The sequence below is a fragment of the Hipposideros armiger genome, unplaced genomic scaffold, assembly GCF_001890085.2.
Source record: "Hipposideros armiger isolate ML-2016 unplaced genomic scaffold, ASM189008v1 scaffold_138, whole genome shotgun sequence".
NCBI classification, from domain to species: domain Eukaryota; kingdom Metazoa; phylum Chordata; class Mammalia; order Chiroptera; family Hipposideridae; genus Hipposideros; species Hipposideros armiger.
This window is the reverse complement of record NW_017731488.1, coordinates 2,385,568-2,400,926: the sequence shown is the minus strand read 5'-3', so window position 1 is coordinate 2,400,926 and position 15,359 is coordinate 2,385,568. Positions and strand designations below refer to the sequence as shown.

The following is a 15,359-nucleotide window of genomic DNA, read 5'->3' as shown; positions in this document are numbered from 1 at the left end:
TTGGCAGCTCAGCAGCTGCTCAGCTCGAGCCGGGCATCAAACCGCTGTTGCTCAGAGCTCAAACTCTTGAGCGAGCTCTTAACCAACTGAGCCACTCGGCTGGCCCAACAAGTATCTTAATTATTTTCCCCAATATTAATTTTCAATCCACATTGTAATTAATCTCTCTACAGCATTTGACACTGGACAGAGGCGAATAAGCCTTAACCCTCCGTTGGGCACAAATGATCTTACAGGTTCATTGTACACAAATTTTCAAATATGAAATATATCTTTACTAAGTCACAAACACGACTGGTGATAGGTTACGGTAGAGGGGGAAGTTACAGAAGCGATGAGTCACGATACTTAAGTTAACTGTTAGATATTTGAAAATTTGTGTGCAATGAATCTGTGAGATCAGTTGCGGCCTATGGAGGGTTATTAAGGAAACAAGAGAAGGAATAACCAGAAAGGTAGGAAGGAAACCAGGCAGTCAGCATTATAGAAGCCAAGAAAAGAAGGGATTTGTTGATATGGGTCAGGAGGGGCATGGGCACTGCTGGGCACACAGACGTCAGTTTACAATGAATGCTTCTCCTCTACCTAGCCAGTAAAATTCAGTTTCTCAAATTCTATCTTAGGCCCTCTCATCTTCTCACTCTAGACTCTCCTTAGCTTCCTCATATCCTCTCTTTGCTTCTGTTACCACCTACACACAGATGATCCCCACACTGACATCTCCAGTCCCTACCTCTCTTGTCAACTGTCAACATGACATCTATGTTCAACACCTACAGTATGTTCCAAACCAAATCCCAGACCTTCTTCCTCAAGCTGGATCCCCTCTCAGGGTTCCCTAGCACAGTGAAGGGCACAGTGAAGGGCACTGTTTTATAAGTAAAAACCCTGGAGTCACCCTTAACACACCCTTGGCTCAGAGTCCGTCCATCGGGTTCTTTTGATTTTATCTACTTCGTAGCTCTTGATGTAGATCTATTCCACTACCACCACCACCACCACAATCCAAGCTCCCTTCCAGGTACTCTGTACTTGAATTATCACAAGAACCTTCCAACAGTCTTTCTGCAACCAACAAACTCCTTACACTACTGCCTCTTTCCCCAGTTAGTGCTTATTCTTCTTTCTTCGAACACTTATCATATCCTTGCGAGAGCCTTCCCTACTCGGTCTAGTCCTCGTATTATAAATTCTTGTTATACTATGCACCAACGCCTTTATAGCATTTATCACCATTATAATTTTATGCTAATTTGTATAATCTTGATTAATGTCTGTTTCCTCTGCCAGAACTCCACATGAGCAGGAAATACTTAATTTTATTATTAACACTGTATCCCCTATGTACGGCAATGTGCCTGGCCTTTAGTTGGCACTTAAAAGATACCTGTTCAATGAATGAATAATTGATTGAATGAATGAACTATGTGGCACAGAAAGATCACATAGCTATTGGGAGGAGAGGGAGTCATAAAACAGCCTTAAAAGTTGTCTCCTTTCCTTCTTATCTAACTCCATCCTCACCAAACAATTTCTTCATTTTAAATTTCATTTCCCAGGTAAGTTGAATTATACCGGAAAAGGGCATCAGAAAAATTCCTGGGTCCCAAGGTCCCATGTAATAGAGGTAAAGGACAAGAATTCTGGAATCAGACAGTTTTAGATACGAGTCCCAGCTCTGGCACTTGCTAGCAGAATGACTTTGAGAAAGTCAGTTCAATGCTGAGCTCAGTTTTCTCATCTATTAAATGGAGAAAAAGCTCAAATCTCTCACATGAGATTAATGACTTAATAAAATACAGAACATAACAGATTGCTGGGGTTACTTTTTGCTACTATTATTTTACTATTGCTATTATTTACTAATATTACTACAAAAGGTTACACTAATAATAATATGAGAGGGACTGAATAGACTGGTGGCTTCTAAAGTCTCTCCCAGCTAATAATTAGGATTCCATTATGTTGCTAATGATAAATAATTTTCTTTTTGAAAAATACCTTATCTTGCATGAAACTGCAGCATGGGAAACCTAAGGGACTATACCCCCAACAAACTGGACTCCTGAAAAACATTCTTGGAAAAACACTGCCCCAGGGCCAGGAAGGTATCATTTTTTATTGAATGCCACAGAGTTGCTACCTGCTATGCCATTTTTCTGGGGCTTATTGGTTTATAGTGAACACAGAGAAATTATTTTTTTTTTTCTCCCTCCACCCCTTGCCCCAACAGAGAAATTCTGAAGCAGGCTATACTAAGCCAATCCTAACCTCTTAAGTGTAGGGAACCCCCCCCCAAAAAAAATCTTTCCACATGTGGTCTGATTTGACTTATGGCCCAAGTACATGGCTCAGGAGGGATTTCACGGTTTGGTGCACACCTGTTCTCCCTGTCAGTTACCATCCTAAACAACTGGGATACCTGGGATCCAGTAGTCCTTGCTCCACTCCCCAGGCCATCTCTCTCACAGCACTGCTGATCTCGTGACGGGACGTGTATGCAAAGCAGATGTTCAAGAAACACCTGAGGAAGAACAGAATAATTTACCAAAGGGACTAAGGATTAGGATCACTGATTCCAGAGCACCCCTTCCCTGCAAGGACAAACACAAACCAAATGCTAACCATGGACACCTCTGAAAGGTCGGATTATGAATTTTTGGTTTCCCAAGTTTTCTTGGAATAAACATGCTATTAGTTTTGTAATAAGACAAGTACTAAATGACCTTTATTATCCTCCTAACCCCCTTCCCTTCTACTGTCAACAGCTTTCAGAGGAAGTGAATCCACTGTGATATTAGCACAAGCAAGACAACAGGAAGGAAATCTGATGCAAAATAAATCCACTGCCAAACATATATTCCAAAGCCTCACAAAATGAAGTTTGGATTACTGAACTCTGTTTCCCTCTGCATCTGCACAACCACCCAAGGTCATCCTATCCATGGGTTAATGGAGTGGGACAGAAAAAGAATTTCTTGAAAGATCTGCCTTCAGGGACAGGAATAAGGCTACATTCCCACCCTAAACCTTTGTGGGGGGTGGGGGTTGAGGCACATGAAATGAAGATGAGAGGCTGTATGTGAGTATACACACATATAACATGCTTTTGCGGAACCATCTCTGGCCTGCCCTGCACATGGAGGAGGAAGCCCCCTCATTGCCTCTGTATCAAAGGCAGACCAAGCAAGGCAGGATGTCTCCCTAAAACTAGCAGGGGTTTCAAAGACTCATATAGGTCCTCAGGGTGAAATCTGAAAACTTACTGGTTGTAGTTCTTGGTGGCCTGCACAGCTTGTGCAATCACCTCCTGGAGATCCAAGGGCAGCAAATGCAGATCACCCAGGACCCGGATACACACCCCATGCTTCTGCAGTTTCTCCCTGATTGGGGGAAAGGAGGCAGGGTTGGGACAGAGCACCTACTGAACTGGAGAGAGCAGGGTGCTTAGATGAAACTCAACCACCAGTTTTTGAGGGCTTTCCTGTGTGTCAGGCACCGTTCTACATGTATTATTTCACTGCATCCCCTCAACAGCTCTGAAAGGAGTTCACCATATTCCCCATTATAGCAGGCAACAGGCTCAGATAGGATAGTCGGGCAGGGCTGCCCAAGGTCATACAGATACCAAGTGCTGTATCAGAACTAAAACCCAGGTCTGTCTGGTTGGAGAACCCAAACATGACACCGCCTCCTGTGTCCTTGTCGGCACGTTGCATTTTACATATTCTGTGCTATGCTTGTCCCATTTTAACAAGTGAATAAACGACTCAAGGACAGAAGCTGTACGAGTATTACTGGTTACTTTTGTATCTTCTGGCAAAATATGATAATGAGTGACATCTAACATTAATTATATGTTTACTTATTAATTATAAGTGCCAGACAATGGTCTAACCGCTTTTCACACATCAACACCTTCCACCTTTACACCAACCTTGGAGGCAGACACCGTTATCATTCCCTTTTTACAAATGAGGAAACTGAGGCACGGGGCTCAGTGATTTGCTCACGATCAGACAGCTGGTGAGTGGAAAGCCAGAATTTGAGCCATCCTCCTATGGACAGAGAGAAGCCTGGCTCCCCTCCCCACCACCGTGACCCACACAGGGACAGAAATGAAAGGCGTGTTCTAGCCCGACTCCACTGGAGCTCTAGGCTCATCTTCCTGGTCCTGGTGCGGGGAGGAGCTGGGCAGACAATGACTGTAATGAAGACTTTAGGCAGTCCTCGCTGGAGAGGGTTCCACACTTTCAAGCAAACAAACTCCATCAAGCTTCTTCTTTGCCCCTTTCTGGCTCTGCTCCCTAAGTGAAGCTTAACCCTAATGACAGCTAAGAATGGTACTGACTCTTCTCCAGAAAGGCTCCTACGCATCATCCCATCCCTTCCAAGGGAATATGCAGGAGAGTGTATTAACTTTTTAGGGATGAATGCACCAGAAAATGCCTTTTTCAATGTTTCTCTCGCTCTATTCCCCTGGCCACAGTTTATTGGGCCTGGAGGGTAGAACTTTGATCTAAAGTGGGCTAATGAAAGGGTTTATTAGTTCATTTACGGCTGCTCTTGTGAAGCACAGAAAGCAGGGCCTCAGAGAGAAGGAAGTGTATGAAGAGGCTCTACCTAATGGATTTCAATCTTGGTTTTGGTTTTGCTTGAGGCTGGCTGTACTTGTCCTTGAATTCTATGACATGCCTCTATATAAAGAAATGCCCCCTTTGAAAAAAAGAAAAACTAGCTTGCCATATTTGCCACTGAAGAGATCTGATTAGCATTAAAAGAGTTCAGAGTTCCTTAAAGAAGCCTCACATAAGAGAGCTAAGGCTTCGGATAAGGCTGGAGGTGGTGCTCTCCCCTCTGACAGCATCTTACTTTTCTTCCATCAAAAGGCTGAATTTCTGCCGGGCCATATCCATTAGCCCGTCTACTTCACTCTTGGAGCGTTTGAAGTTCTCAATGCTGAACGCATAGACGGTCACCTCTCGGATGCCCAGGTTCAAACACCAGTGAAGAGTCTGAGAAGGGAGAGACAAGAAGCTAGGGTACCAGGAAGAGAAGGAAGAGTAATAAGAGGTGCCTCGGCCTCAACTCAGTGCTGGAGGTGAGAGACAGACTTTTCTCCTCCCCAGACCTGGGTAAAGCTAGGACAGGGGTCAGCAAACTGCGGCTCATGAGCCACATGCGGCTCTTTGGGTACGTTTCGTCTCAACCCACTGAAATGACCCCAGAAGAGCCAATCCTGTCCCTTACAACAATTTAAAAATTATTCGAGAGCCATCAATATATTTTTACATAATCACCATTATATATCCTTTATAATTTTATAAATGAAACTATGATAGTTTTATTTTCATTTTCAATTTTACTTCAGAACCTTATGTACGTACCCAAAGAGCCGCATGTGGCTCGCGAGCCCCAGTTTGCTGACCCCTGGTGGTTCTTCCGTCTCAAAAGTTTGCTGACCCCTGAGCTAGGATAACACAGTGCTTTTATCAGAATGTGAGCCACCACCTGAGAAACCAAAAACTGTGAACTTGAACTTAATGAGTATTACTGTGTCGACACCACTGTGGCCTAATGGGAAGAATTCTTCACTGAGAGAGTAAAGATCTAGGTTCTCGTCCTTAGCTCCATCACGCACTTGCTATGTCACCATAGGTAAATCATTTAACCTCTCCAGGCCTAAGTCTCCTTATCTGTAAAAACAGACCACAATCCATTCCCCACAAGGTGGCTACAGGACAATATAAAAACACAAAGCATTTTTACTCACAGCATAACTTCATTATTCTGAGAGGCTGATGGGTTATAAGAATAACCCTTATCTAAGAATTTGAGTCTGCAAAGGGTTTTCACATACATTTCAATTGATTCTTCAAACAACCCCTTGAGACTGTCATTATTGTTTTCATACCTACTTTATAGATGATTAAAACTGAGGCTCAGAGAGTTGAAGAAATGTGTCAAAAGTCCACAACTCTACTGTATGAATCCATTATATGAAGTTCTAGAACAAAAACGAATCTATAGTGGTAACTCTTCAGCTTTGTTTCTTCAGTTCTGTTTGAATGTCTTACCTTTCACTTCCAGGCTCTCCATCTTACCACTAATGCCTTCACAGACATCCACACAAACCGTTGCCTTAGGAAAATTACAGTGAGAACCTGACACTTGAATAGGCTCAGGGCTTACAGGGTCTTGGCTGGCACATCTGTGTTGGAACCCACCACTGACCTCAGTCAATATAGATGCCAATTAAACAACAGCTTCAATTTTTTTTACCTTTATGCCAGGCCCTGTGCCACATGCTTTTCATTGTGCCATCTTGTTTAATCCTCACATAATCTCCTGAGGTAGAGATTATCGCTATCCCTGCTTTATAGATGAAGAAACTAAGACAAAGGAGAGCTACATAACTAGCTGCAAGTCACAGAAACAGGAAGTGGCAGAACAGGGGTGCCAGGGAGTTCTCAGTGACTCCAGAAGCTTCAGCAACTAAGCACCAGGCAAAACTGCCTCTTAATTAGTCACAAAAGAGAAGCTGGGGTCAACAACTCTAAAGACGTCCAGAGTATTGGAGAGAATCCCATGGCCACTGGCTCAAGGCAAAAAATATCAATGCTCTAGCACCAGGCTGTGTTCTTGGGCCAGGAAGCTACAGGCCATATTTATAATATACTCTTTTTTTTTTTTTTAAAGATTTTATTGCGGGATTGGGGAAGGAACAGCATTGGGGAATCAGGGAAGGGGAACAGACAAGTTGCTGTCCTTTTGTCCTTCAGTCTAGTTGTGGAGGACGTCGCTTCACTGGCCCATGTTGGTATTATCATTGCGTTCTTCCCGGGTGAGGCAGATAGGTCACCGGCCACTGGACAGCAGCTTACAGCGGCTCTTGGCAGCTCACGCTGGCTGCCAGCCCCTCACAGTAGCTCATGGCAGCCCACTGCAGCAGGGGCTGCAGCCTACGCCGTCACTGGGGACTCACAGCAGCTGAGCTCCAGGTCGAGCCGTTGTTCACCATCTTAGCTGTAAAGGGCACAGCGTCACTGGCCCTCATGTGGGACCCAAACTGGGGCCCTGCTGCTCAGAGCCAGCATCCCAAGCCAACTCTTAACTGATGCGCCACTAGGCCGGCCCAATAATATACTCTTCTTAAAGTTAGATTCACAAAGACTGACACAGTCCATTCTTACTGTTAGATTTAATGTTTTCCAGTTTGCAATATAGAAGATGTTCATGACCTTTGCTTAGAGTCATATCCCAGTTTGTCTGGCCCTTTTCCCAGTTTAAACACTGAAAGATCTGTGTCCTGGGAAACCCTCAGACTCAGGCAAACTAGGAAGGATAGTCAGACTACCTTTGCTCCAGAAATGTCACTTTGTAGAATTTATTCTAAAATACTACTATTTATAATGTCCAATAATAGTGGAGCAGCTAAATAAATTATGTTGGATCCTGATAAAATGTTCTATACTCATTAAAACATTAATGATATCAGAAAGGCTATATATCAATCAAGATATATATCAATCAAGAAAAATACTTGTGAAATGTCAAATAAAAATAAGGTTATTAAAGCTATAGATGTAAGTTTATAAATGCTAAGTCATGTTAGAACATGTTATAGGGACTAGCATGAGGCACAGAAAAATATAAACTGTTGATTGGTTAAACGTGATAAGAGGAGACAATTTTGTTCTTATTTCTAATATTTTGTGATGAGTCACTGGCTGATTCAATTTTTTGTTAATGTCCATATAAGACCTATAGCTAGCAGGCAAGCAATAAAACAAACAACTATAAAACACACTCTCAAACCACAGTAAACCCAGGGTCTGGTTTTTTAGCTATAATCCAATTCTCCACAGACTGTACACCTTGGGTTTTGCCACCGACACCCACCTCAGCCAGCTTGTTGAAGCCATGTGAGTGGCCCTCCTGCCGATCTACTTGGCACTTCTTGGCATAGCGACGGTTCCCATCCATTATAAATGCAACGTGTTTGGGTATTGGACCTGCCTGTGAAGTGAAAAGACAAATGATGAACACATCACATACTTTTCAGCAATTAAGGGAGACACAACACCCCATGCTGATAGGCTTGAGCTAGATGATAAAAGCTCCGAAGAAGGAAATTGGGTATTTTGTGCTTTTAGCTCAATAAAAGGGTATTAACACACTTTTATTTATATGTTTATTAAGCATTTACTACATGCCAAACACTATGCTAGGCTTTTTATACCTCACCTTAGTCTTTTTATCCTATAACTCTATAATAGTGTTATCTTCATTTTATAGGTGAAAAAAACTGAGGCGCAGAGAAGTTAAGTGACCTGCACAATTCATACAGCTAAGAGGCAAAGTGGGGATTCAAACTGAGGTCTGTGTTCCTCTTTTAACCATGGTCTTAACCATCACTTTGGTTTCGTTAGTCTCCAGCTGGAAGGCCCAGGAAGGATATTAACAGGTGTGGTCAGATGGAAAGGACATCTTCCACATAAAAGAGGCATTTGCTCCTCAGCTCTATCCAACTGCTGACACACAGGAATGGGGCCTAATGTTGGCGGGTCTTCTAATTTTACAAGAGCTGCCAAATATCAGAATTTTTGTAAAAATTTAAATGTATGGAGCCATTTCAAAGCAAACAAAAGACACTGTGGGGGCCAAACAAAACTTATCTGGCTTTTAGTGGCCTTTCGTTGTCTACCACAGCAAAAATTCATCCCTTTTCCCTCACTGGATGGCTCTTCACAGGCTGCTTGCCCTGTACCTCTCCAACATTTTCTACTTTTGTCCCCTACATATAGATGTTAAAAAAAAAAAAAATTTCCAGTCAAATCCTGCAGTTTGTTCTTCCTAACACATGACTGCAGTGGTTCCCTGAGGAGCTATTTCCATATCCTGGCCTGCCAGAGTACCCTTGGCATGTGTGTCTGTGAGTCTGTATAAGGCTTACTGACTCATAAGTTCACTGCTACCCACTACTTGACAGTCTGTGGCTGAAAAACAAAACCAAGCAGGCTGGCTTCAATTCAAACCTGTCACATGCAGAGCATATAACATTGCTGTGAATCTTAGAGAAAAAGCTGAGGGGAGATTTGGGGAAGCAAGGGGGGAATAGAGGGAATATAGTGATTATAGTCCTCAAATGCCTAAAAGACAGCTCCGGTAATAGCAGTAATTAAGAACTGCTAGCCACTGAGCTAAAAGCTTTCTATGTATGTTTCACTGAATCTTCAAAACAACCATTTCAAGTCACATGATTAATAAATGATAGAATAGGACTTTTGTTCATGTTTGTCTGCCCCAAAGCCCAAACTCAACGTTATGCTCTACCACACCAAATTAAGATTACTCTGTCTAAATCCAGAGGCACTAGGAATAACCGATTAACATTCCAGGGGAACAAATTTCAGTTCTCTATAAGAAAGACCTAACAGTCTATGCTGCCCAATGCTACTAGGAGGTCCTTGGCTTCCTGAAAATGTGAGTTAGGACAATAATCTGCCAAGAATCTAGACCGGGAATTTACCTTACATTGCTAAATTCCACTCAACATCATGGATTACTCAATTTGAATAACAGGTTTTGATACAAGATTACCCAACTGACCAGGTCAACTGGTGCTGTGGGCCATTGCTCACCTTTATGATGTTGGCACAGAACCGCTCCCACAGTGACAGCTTTCCTTCTTTGATCCATGACATAGTTCTTGACCAAGCAGAAGATAAACCCAGAATAAGAAAACACCAACCGGGTAACCCTGGATAAACAAGAAAGAGAATCAGAAATCAACAGGGCTTGCAAACAGTTACAGCTGACTTGCAGAAATTCACCTGGACTGTGGAGAGCAACCAGCATTAGAATCCAAAGACACTGGTCTAAGTCTCCAATCTTTCATCACCCAGAGTTTATAAATAAGCCAATGGGACCTCTGAGTCTGAGGCCTTTCCTTGGTTCGCCTGGCACGGTGGACTTTGCTCCCATCCCTTGGTATCTGCATTGTCTTTTTCAGAACATCTGAGTCGGCTTCCTGTCACATCATAGTGTCTACATCCCGATATTACCCAGCTTCTTCCTTCTCCATCTTCCCTCAGGCCGTTTCCCACTCTGCGCTCCCAGTTACTAATCCTTTCAGCTGTCACTCCCGTTACCTCCTACCTCAGTGGTCTCCACTTGTTATTCATCCCCTCACTTGTGTTTTCCATTGTTCCCTTTGTCTCTCCCATGGCTGCCTCCCCGCCGTTACCTTTCTCTCGTTCACCTCTTGAACGCAGCACTAACTCTGCTCCGCCCGGCGCCTTCCAAACGCTCCAGTGGGTCAACACTTCCTCACAACCGGGCGCTGGAAGAACACGTCATCGTTGGATGCCGGGGCACGCCTTTCCCGCCCCTTAGTAGGCGTGGCCATGCCCCGCTCCTGCAGGCCGGGAGGAGCAGCGGTGCGAGCCTACCCGCCGCAATTCGCGCTCCCGGGAAATGGGAGGAAAGCGCGCTCACGTGACCGAGTAAGATAGGCGGCTCTGCTTTAGGCCACGTGCTGAGGACCCGGCTGGGGAAGGCGGGGTCGAGACCACCTCGGGAACCAGAGAGGTCCGTAGATCCAGACTGGGAGGCCTTAAGCGGGTTATGCTACAGGGCAAGAATTCGTTGATCCTCCCCTAAGAAATACAAGGGCTTCTCAGCCGCTGGTGGCAATTTAGGACTGATGAGAAGGCAGCACCCTGCTCGCGGAAGGCCTTGGAAGGCTGCAGAACTGGGCTTCAGAGCCCTGGTATATATCTTAATTCCACTGACTTTTTGCTGTCTTACTTAGTGGCTTTAATCGTTTGGGATGTTCTTAGCCCTAGTCAATCGCACAGATGCAGTATGATGATTTAAGGCATTCAGACTTTAGGATTTGCAGATTCTCAGGACCTACCCAAAGGAACTCTCAAAACAGGGTTGAGGCCAGAAAGAGCTCTGCTGTAAGAAAGGCTATCAATTAACCCTGATAGAAAAAGCAAGGACATTAATTAGCTCTGTACCAAACCTTTGGGGAAAACTTGCAGGAATTTGAGGCACTGACAAAGAAATTGGGAGTTCAATTTTCTCAAAATTAAAAAGGAGGAAAAAGTAAACTTGTACAATTTTCAAAGAAACTTCTTGTAGTTTCTCACTTCGGATTGCCGTGACACCAAGGAATCAAGCAAGGAAGAGATATTGCACTGGGTAACCCCCAATTCATTGTGTTTTCCACTCTTCTGGTTACTTTTACCAGGCATATTATGTTCAAAGAAAGCCCTCTAGATGAGTAATCCACCAATAAGTGGTCTTAAACTTTCCCATCTTCCTTGCTTTGCATCCTGGGAAGCAAGCTTCAGCCTAGCTGGCTTCCATGGTGAGCTTTAAGACTGATACAAAGTCCCTAGAGTGGATGTATGAAACTTCTTACCCTTGTTTTGCTAATGTTTCAGTGTACTTTGTGTAATAGCTGGTATGCAAGTTTTTTTTTTTTTGTTTTCCTTTTTAAATTCTCCTTCCCTTAGGGGGAGCTATATGTTTAAAAACACAATGTTCATTAGCAGGCTAGCAAACTTGGGTTCAAATAAAATGTTAATGTTGTTTATAGCTAATCAGTGTATCTCCTCTGGCCTCAATTTCCCCAGTTCTATGTTTCCCTCCCTGGAGTGCTGCAGGGGGTTAATTAATTAAGATTTGTAAAGGGCTTTGAGGAGCAGCGGACAAAGTATTAGTGTCTCATGCCCCAAGGCATGGCCCCATCCTTTTATCCCAGCCAGTGGCACAGGCAACCCCATTCTTATGCATGCCAAGCTCCTAATCCCCTCTTGAATGTGGCAGCTTCCAAGGAAAAGGACAAGAGGCCTTAACTAGAAATAAAAATCCACTGTAATGAGGTGCTGAGGACTGAACTTTCCAGATTCATTCCTAACAAAATGGCTGAACAGAAAACTAATGGTTCTTCTGTGACTTCTAAGTCCCAATCCAAAAAGGTGGGCATTATGGGAGAAAAGCACCCTATATATCTAACAAGGAAATGACAGTTTCAGTACGAATAAGTATTTATTTTATTTTCCCAGGGAAGAGGGGAAGGAAAAGGGTCAGCATGTGTGTTACAAAATGATAACAAATGGAAGTACCCGGCACAGCAAAACCAACCATCAAATAAACAGTCCCCTGTGATGGGGATTACCAGAGCCCAAGGGGGCTCAGTCTCCTGCAGTTCAGAAATGAGGGGAAGGGATCAGGGAAAGAACAGATAGGTACATGCTTTCCTCCCCTCCCTCCCTCCCCATAAATTCAAGATTTCACACAAAGCTTTGGTTTCTAGCAGTAAACATGGAGTTACATTCGTCTGTCTCCTATTAAACAATCTTGTGGCTACTTTGACATAAGTTTCTTACACCTGCATAAAAGTTCCTGAATGTCTTGGATTTACATTCATCTTCCCTTTCTTGGTCTCCCAACCCCACTTTCAAAATGGAAGGGTCCCCTCATTGCTTCTCTCTATCCTAGTGTTAAGAGATTAAAGTAGGCTTGATCTATCCAAATACAGTAATCTAAGTGTTTGGCATGAATTTCATATCAAAGAATGGTCTTGACTTGGGAGATTAGGAACAAGGGATGGAGTATTCTTAGCTTCTTCAGGGTTTTTGCACAAATCATTTAAGAGACACCCCACAAATTAAAAGTGTGTGGGTGTGTGGGCTTTTTTTTGGGGGGGGGGATAAGAGACAGGGTAGGAGTCAAGTTGTTAGGACAGAAGATCTGATCCAAAATGGGCAATAGGGGAAGGGGAAACGAAAGGATGGTTAAAGACCCCCACTGCAAGAGGGATTCCCAAGCTTACGTTTCAGATCCTTTTTGCCTGGTGCAGAACCTTTTGTCAAAGATGCTTTGGCTATTTTTCTCATACAAAAAGAAGTTTGTAAACATAAAACCCCAAAAGAACATGAAGAAAGACCAACACATTATATTTACACAAACTAGGCCACCTAGCAATCACCAAATCAGCTACTCGTGAAGTCCTACAAAAGCCCAGACAAATACAATAACTAGAGGGGGGCAGCAATTGGGGGAGATAAGAACCCAGGATGATCAGACACATATCACCCAATGCGTTCTATTGCATTTGCCCCGTTTCAACACAGAGAGGTAGGTTTTCAGTGATCTCACAGCATGTAAACGAAACCCTCTTTTCTCCTTTAGCTACCACAACACTAACATCACTGCTGTAGCAGGGCAGGACGCTGGCCCTGGACACCACAAAGAAGCCATCGTTTATGGTCTCTCTGGAAGCCAAGGAGGAAAGGCCCAGAATTTTTAAAGGTTAAGGAATTGAGTCCTTTCTTCATATAACCATCCCCAGGCAGCTCAAGATGGGTTCAGTTATTGTTCTTAAAACCTATCTTTACCAACTCATATTTTTCACAAACACACACACATACACTTTGTTGTGCATGGGAGGCCTAGTCCAATCCAGTGAAGGATGGCTCTGGTATGTAAAGTGAGTCCCAAACCCTGGGATTAGAGGTCTGGAACAGGAATCCTTTATCACACATATATAGACAACCCTCACCTAATCTTGGCTTCCCCTCTGCGCCTTTCACCTGGCCCAGCCTCTCCTAACCTCTGCACCACCTATTCCTGTTCAGACCAATTTCCAGTCTTCCAGTAGATCAAGTCATGGGGCCACCCAGTTAAAACCTAGTCTTCCACGTTGAAGGTGGAGGGGTTTCAAGAGGACACTATGGCAGAAAAGCCAGCTCTAATTGTCAAAATGAGGTAGTTCAATAGGATATATACTCCAAGTAGTTGTTCTCCCTGGTGATCAAACAACAAAAAGTATTCCTGCTGTGCAGACCCGGAGCTGCTGCCCCCTTATCCCTGAGATTGCTCATGTACCTGAGAACACAGTGCAGGAATGAGGGCCTTAGATTAAAATACACAAAAATACAAAACCAGAATATTTATATTACGAAAAAAAAAAAAGTTAAAATGCACAAGATACGTCATTCGCACACAGCTAGTGCAGTTGGCATCCTGGAGAAGTGGGACCCAAGGTGCAGTTATCCAAGGGACCAAATAAATAAAATTATATTGGCCCAGAATGGGGTGGGAGTGAGCTTAGGAGCAGCAGGTCTGCAGCCATTCCCCAAACCACCCCAGTTGCCTGTTGTCACAACCCATTGCTTGGGACAGTTCTCAACACCCTATCCCAAGAGTGGGTTATGAGGAGACAATATGCCGAAAAACCCTGCCTTACCCCTGAGAGATGACCTCCCACAGAATGTAGCATTGTGGGTTGGGTCCATCAATCTGGTCTCACACATAATCTTTTCACTCTGGCATGGGAAATATGACATATCCTTCTTTAAAAGGAAGGCAGCTTCCCTATCCAGGTCACTTTCAAAAGCTGGAGATTCTGGGGGTGGAGACTCAGACAAAGCATGCAGGGAGAGATTTCCCCCAAAGCCTTCACATGCATTTGGATAGAGTATGATTGGAGTTCCTTTGCCTCACCCCTTCCCCCCTGCCAAGAGGGAAGAGGGGGTGATGCTGTGAACCCCGGCCTGAGATACATGGCAGTGCCAGCTGCCCTCTACCCACCCTGTCCCCACTTTCTCCATTCTGCCGATTGATGCCTGCTTCTTGAAACTTCCTGATCACAAAAGGATAGCCCTCCCCCCCAACCCCCACCCACTATGGCTCAATTCTGTGCCTCTGGGAGCAGGGCAGGGCTATGGATCTCTTCTTCTTCCTCCCGGAAATAGGCTGGCTTTCCTTGTGAGCTGGGGGCCTGCTGGGCTTTCAGTGGACACGAGGCCACCATATGGCTGATGCTCTGGCAGAAGTGGCACTTCTTGGGCTGGGGTGGCAGCTTGCATTCCTTGGCATGATGGTCTAGACCTCCACAGTTGTAGCACCTAGTACAAAGCAGGATGGTAAAGTTGAGAAAAGAGTTGAGATCAGAAGCCCTTCTCTCAGTGAGGATTGCTGGGCTCTGGTCCAGTTGTTAGTATACTCACTTCCCTTACTGGAGACCAATTTCCCCACTATAAAAGGAGGAATATGACTAGATAGCTCAAAGTCCTTTCCACATCTGTAATTGTCTAGATGCTTTCTTCAGCTTCATGTCAACTTGGAAATATTGAAATGCCAAGAATGGAAATCACGGACCCCAACCGGGAACTGCAATTTGGGGGATAGGTAAGATTCTACCATATCCTTAAAAAAACTGTACCTGTCATTCATTAAAAAATATGGAAGAGGGGGCCGGCCGAGTGGCGCGATGGTTAAGAACTGGCTTGGGACGCCAGAGGGCCCCAGTTCGGATCCCACATATGAGGGCCAGTGAC

At 44.1% G+C, this 15,359-nt stretch overlaps 2 protein-coding genes across 4 annotated transcripts in view; both read right to left on the bottom strand.

Moving 5' to 3' along the window:
• DHDDS (dehydrodolichyl diphosphate synthase subunit) overlaps positions 1-10,360 on the bottom strand; it is a 23,727-nt gene extending 13,367 nt beyond the window's left edge. For 2 of the 3 annotated variants that reach the window (XM_019650214.1, XM_019650216.1), the window contains exons 1-6: positions 10,250-10,360; positions 9,645-9,763; positions 7,903-8,019; positions 4,873-5,015; positions 3,267-3,383; positions 2,423-2,524 (exon numbers count right to left, since the gene is read on the bottom strand). In XM_019650214.1, coding sequence (XP_019505759.1) covers positions 2,423-2,524; positions 3,267-3,383; positions 4,873-5,015; positions 7,903-8,019; positions 9,645-9,707 — 542 coding nt within the window. In that variant the 5' untranslated portion in view covers positions 9,708-9,763; positions 10,250-10,360. The remainder of the gene's footprint in view (positions 1-2,422; positions 2,525-3,266; positions 3,384-4,872; positions 5,016-7,902; positions 8,020-9,644; positions 9,764-10,249) is intronic. The other variant, XM_019650215.1, reaches the window with a different exon arrangement.
• A 3,055-nt stretch (positions 10,361-13,415) lies between these two features.
• The window catches only part of LIN28A (lin-28 RNA binding posttranscriptional regulator A), a 13,894-nt gene continuing 11,950 nt past the window's right edge, over positions 13,416-15,359 (bottom strand). Inside the window, exon 4 of the mRNA XM_019650143.1 lies at positions 13,416-14,927. Coding sequence (XP_019505688.1) covers positions 14,711-14,927 — 217 coding nt within the window. The 3' untranslated portion in view covers positions 13,416-14,710. The remainder of the gene's footprint in view (positions 14,928-15,359) is intronic.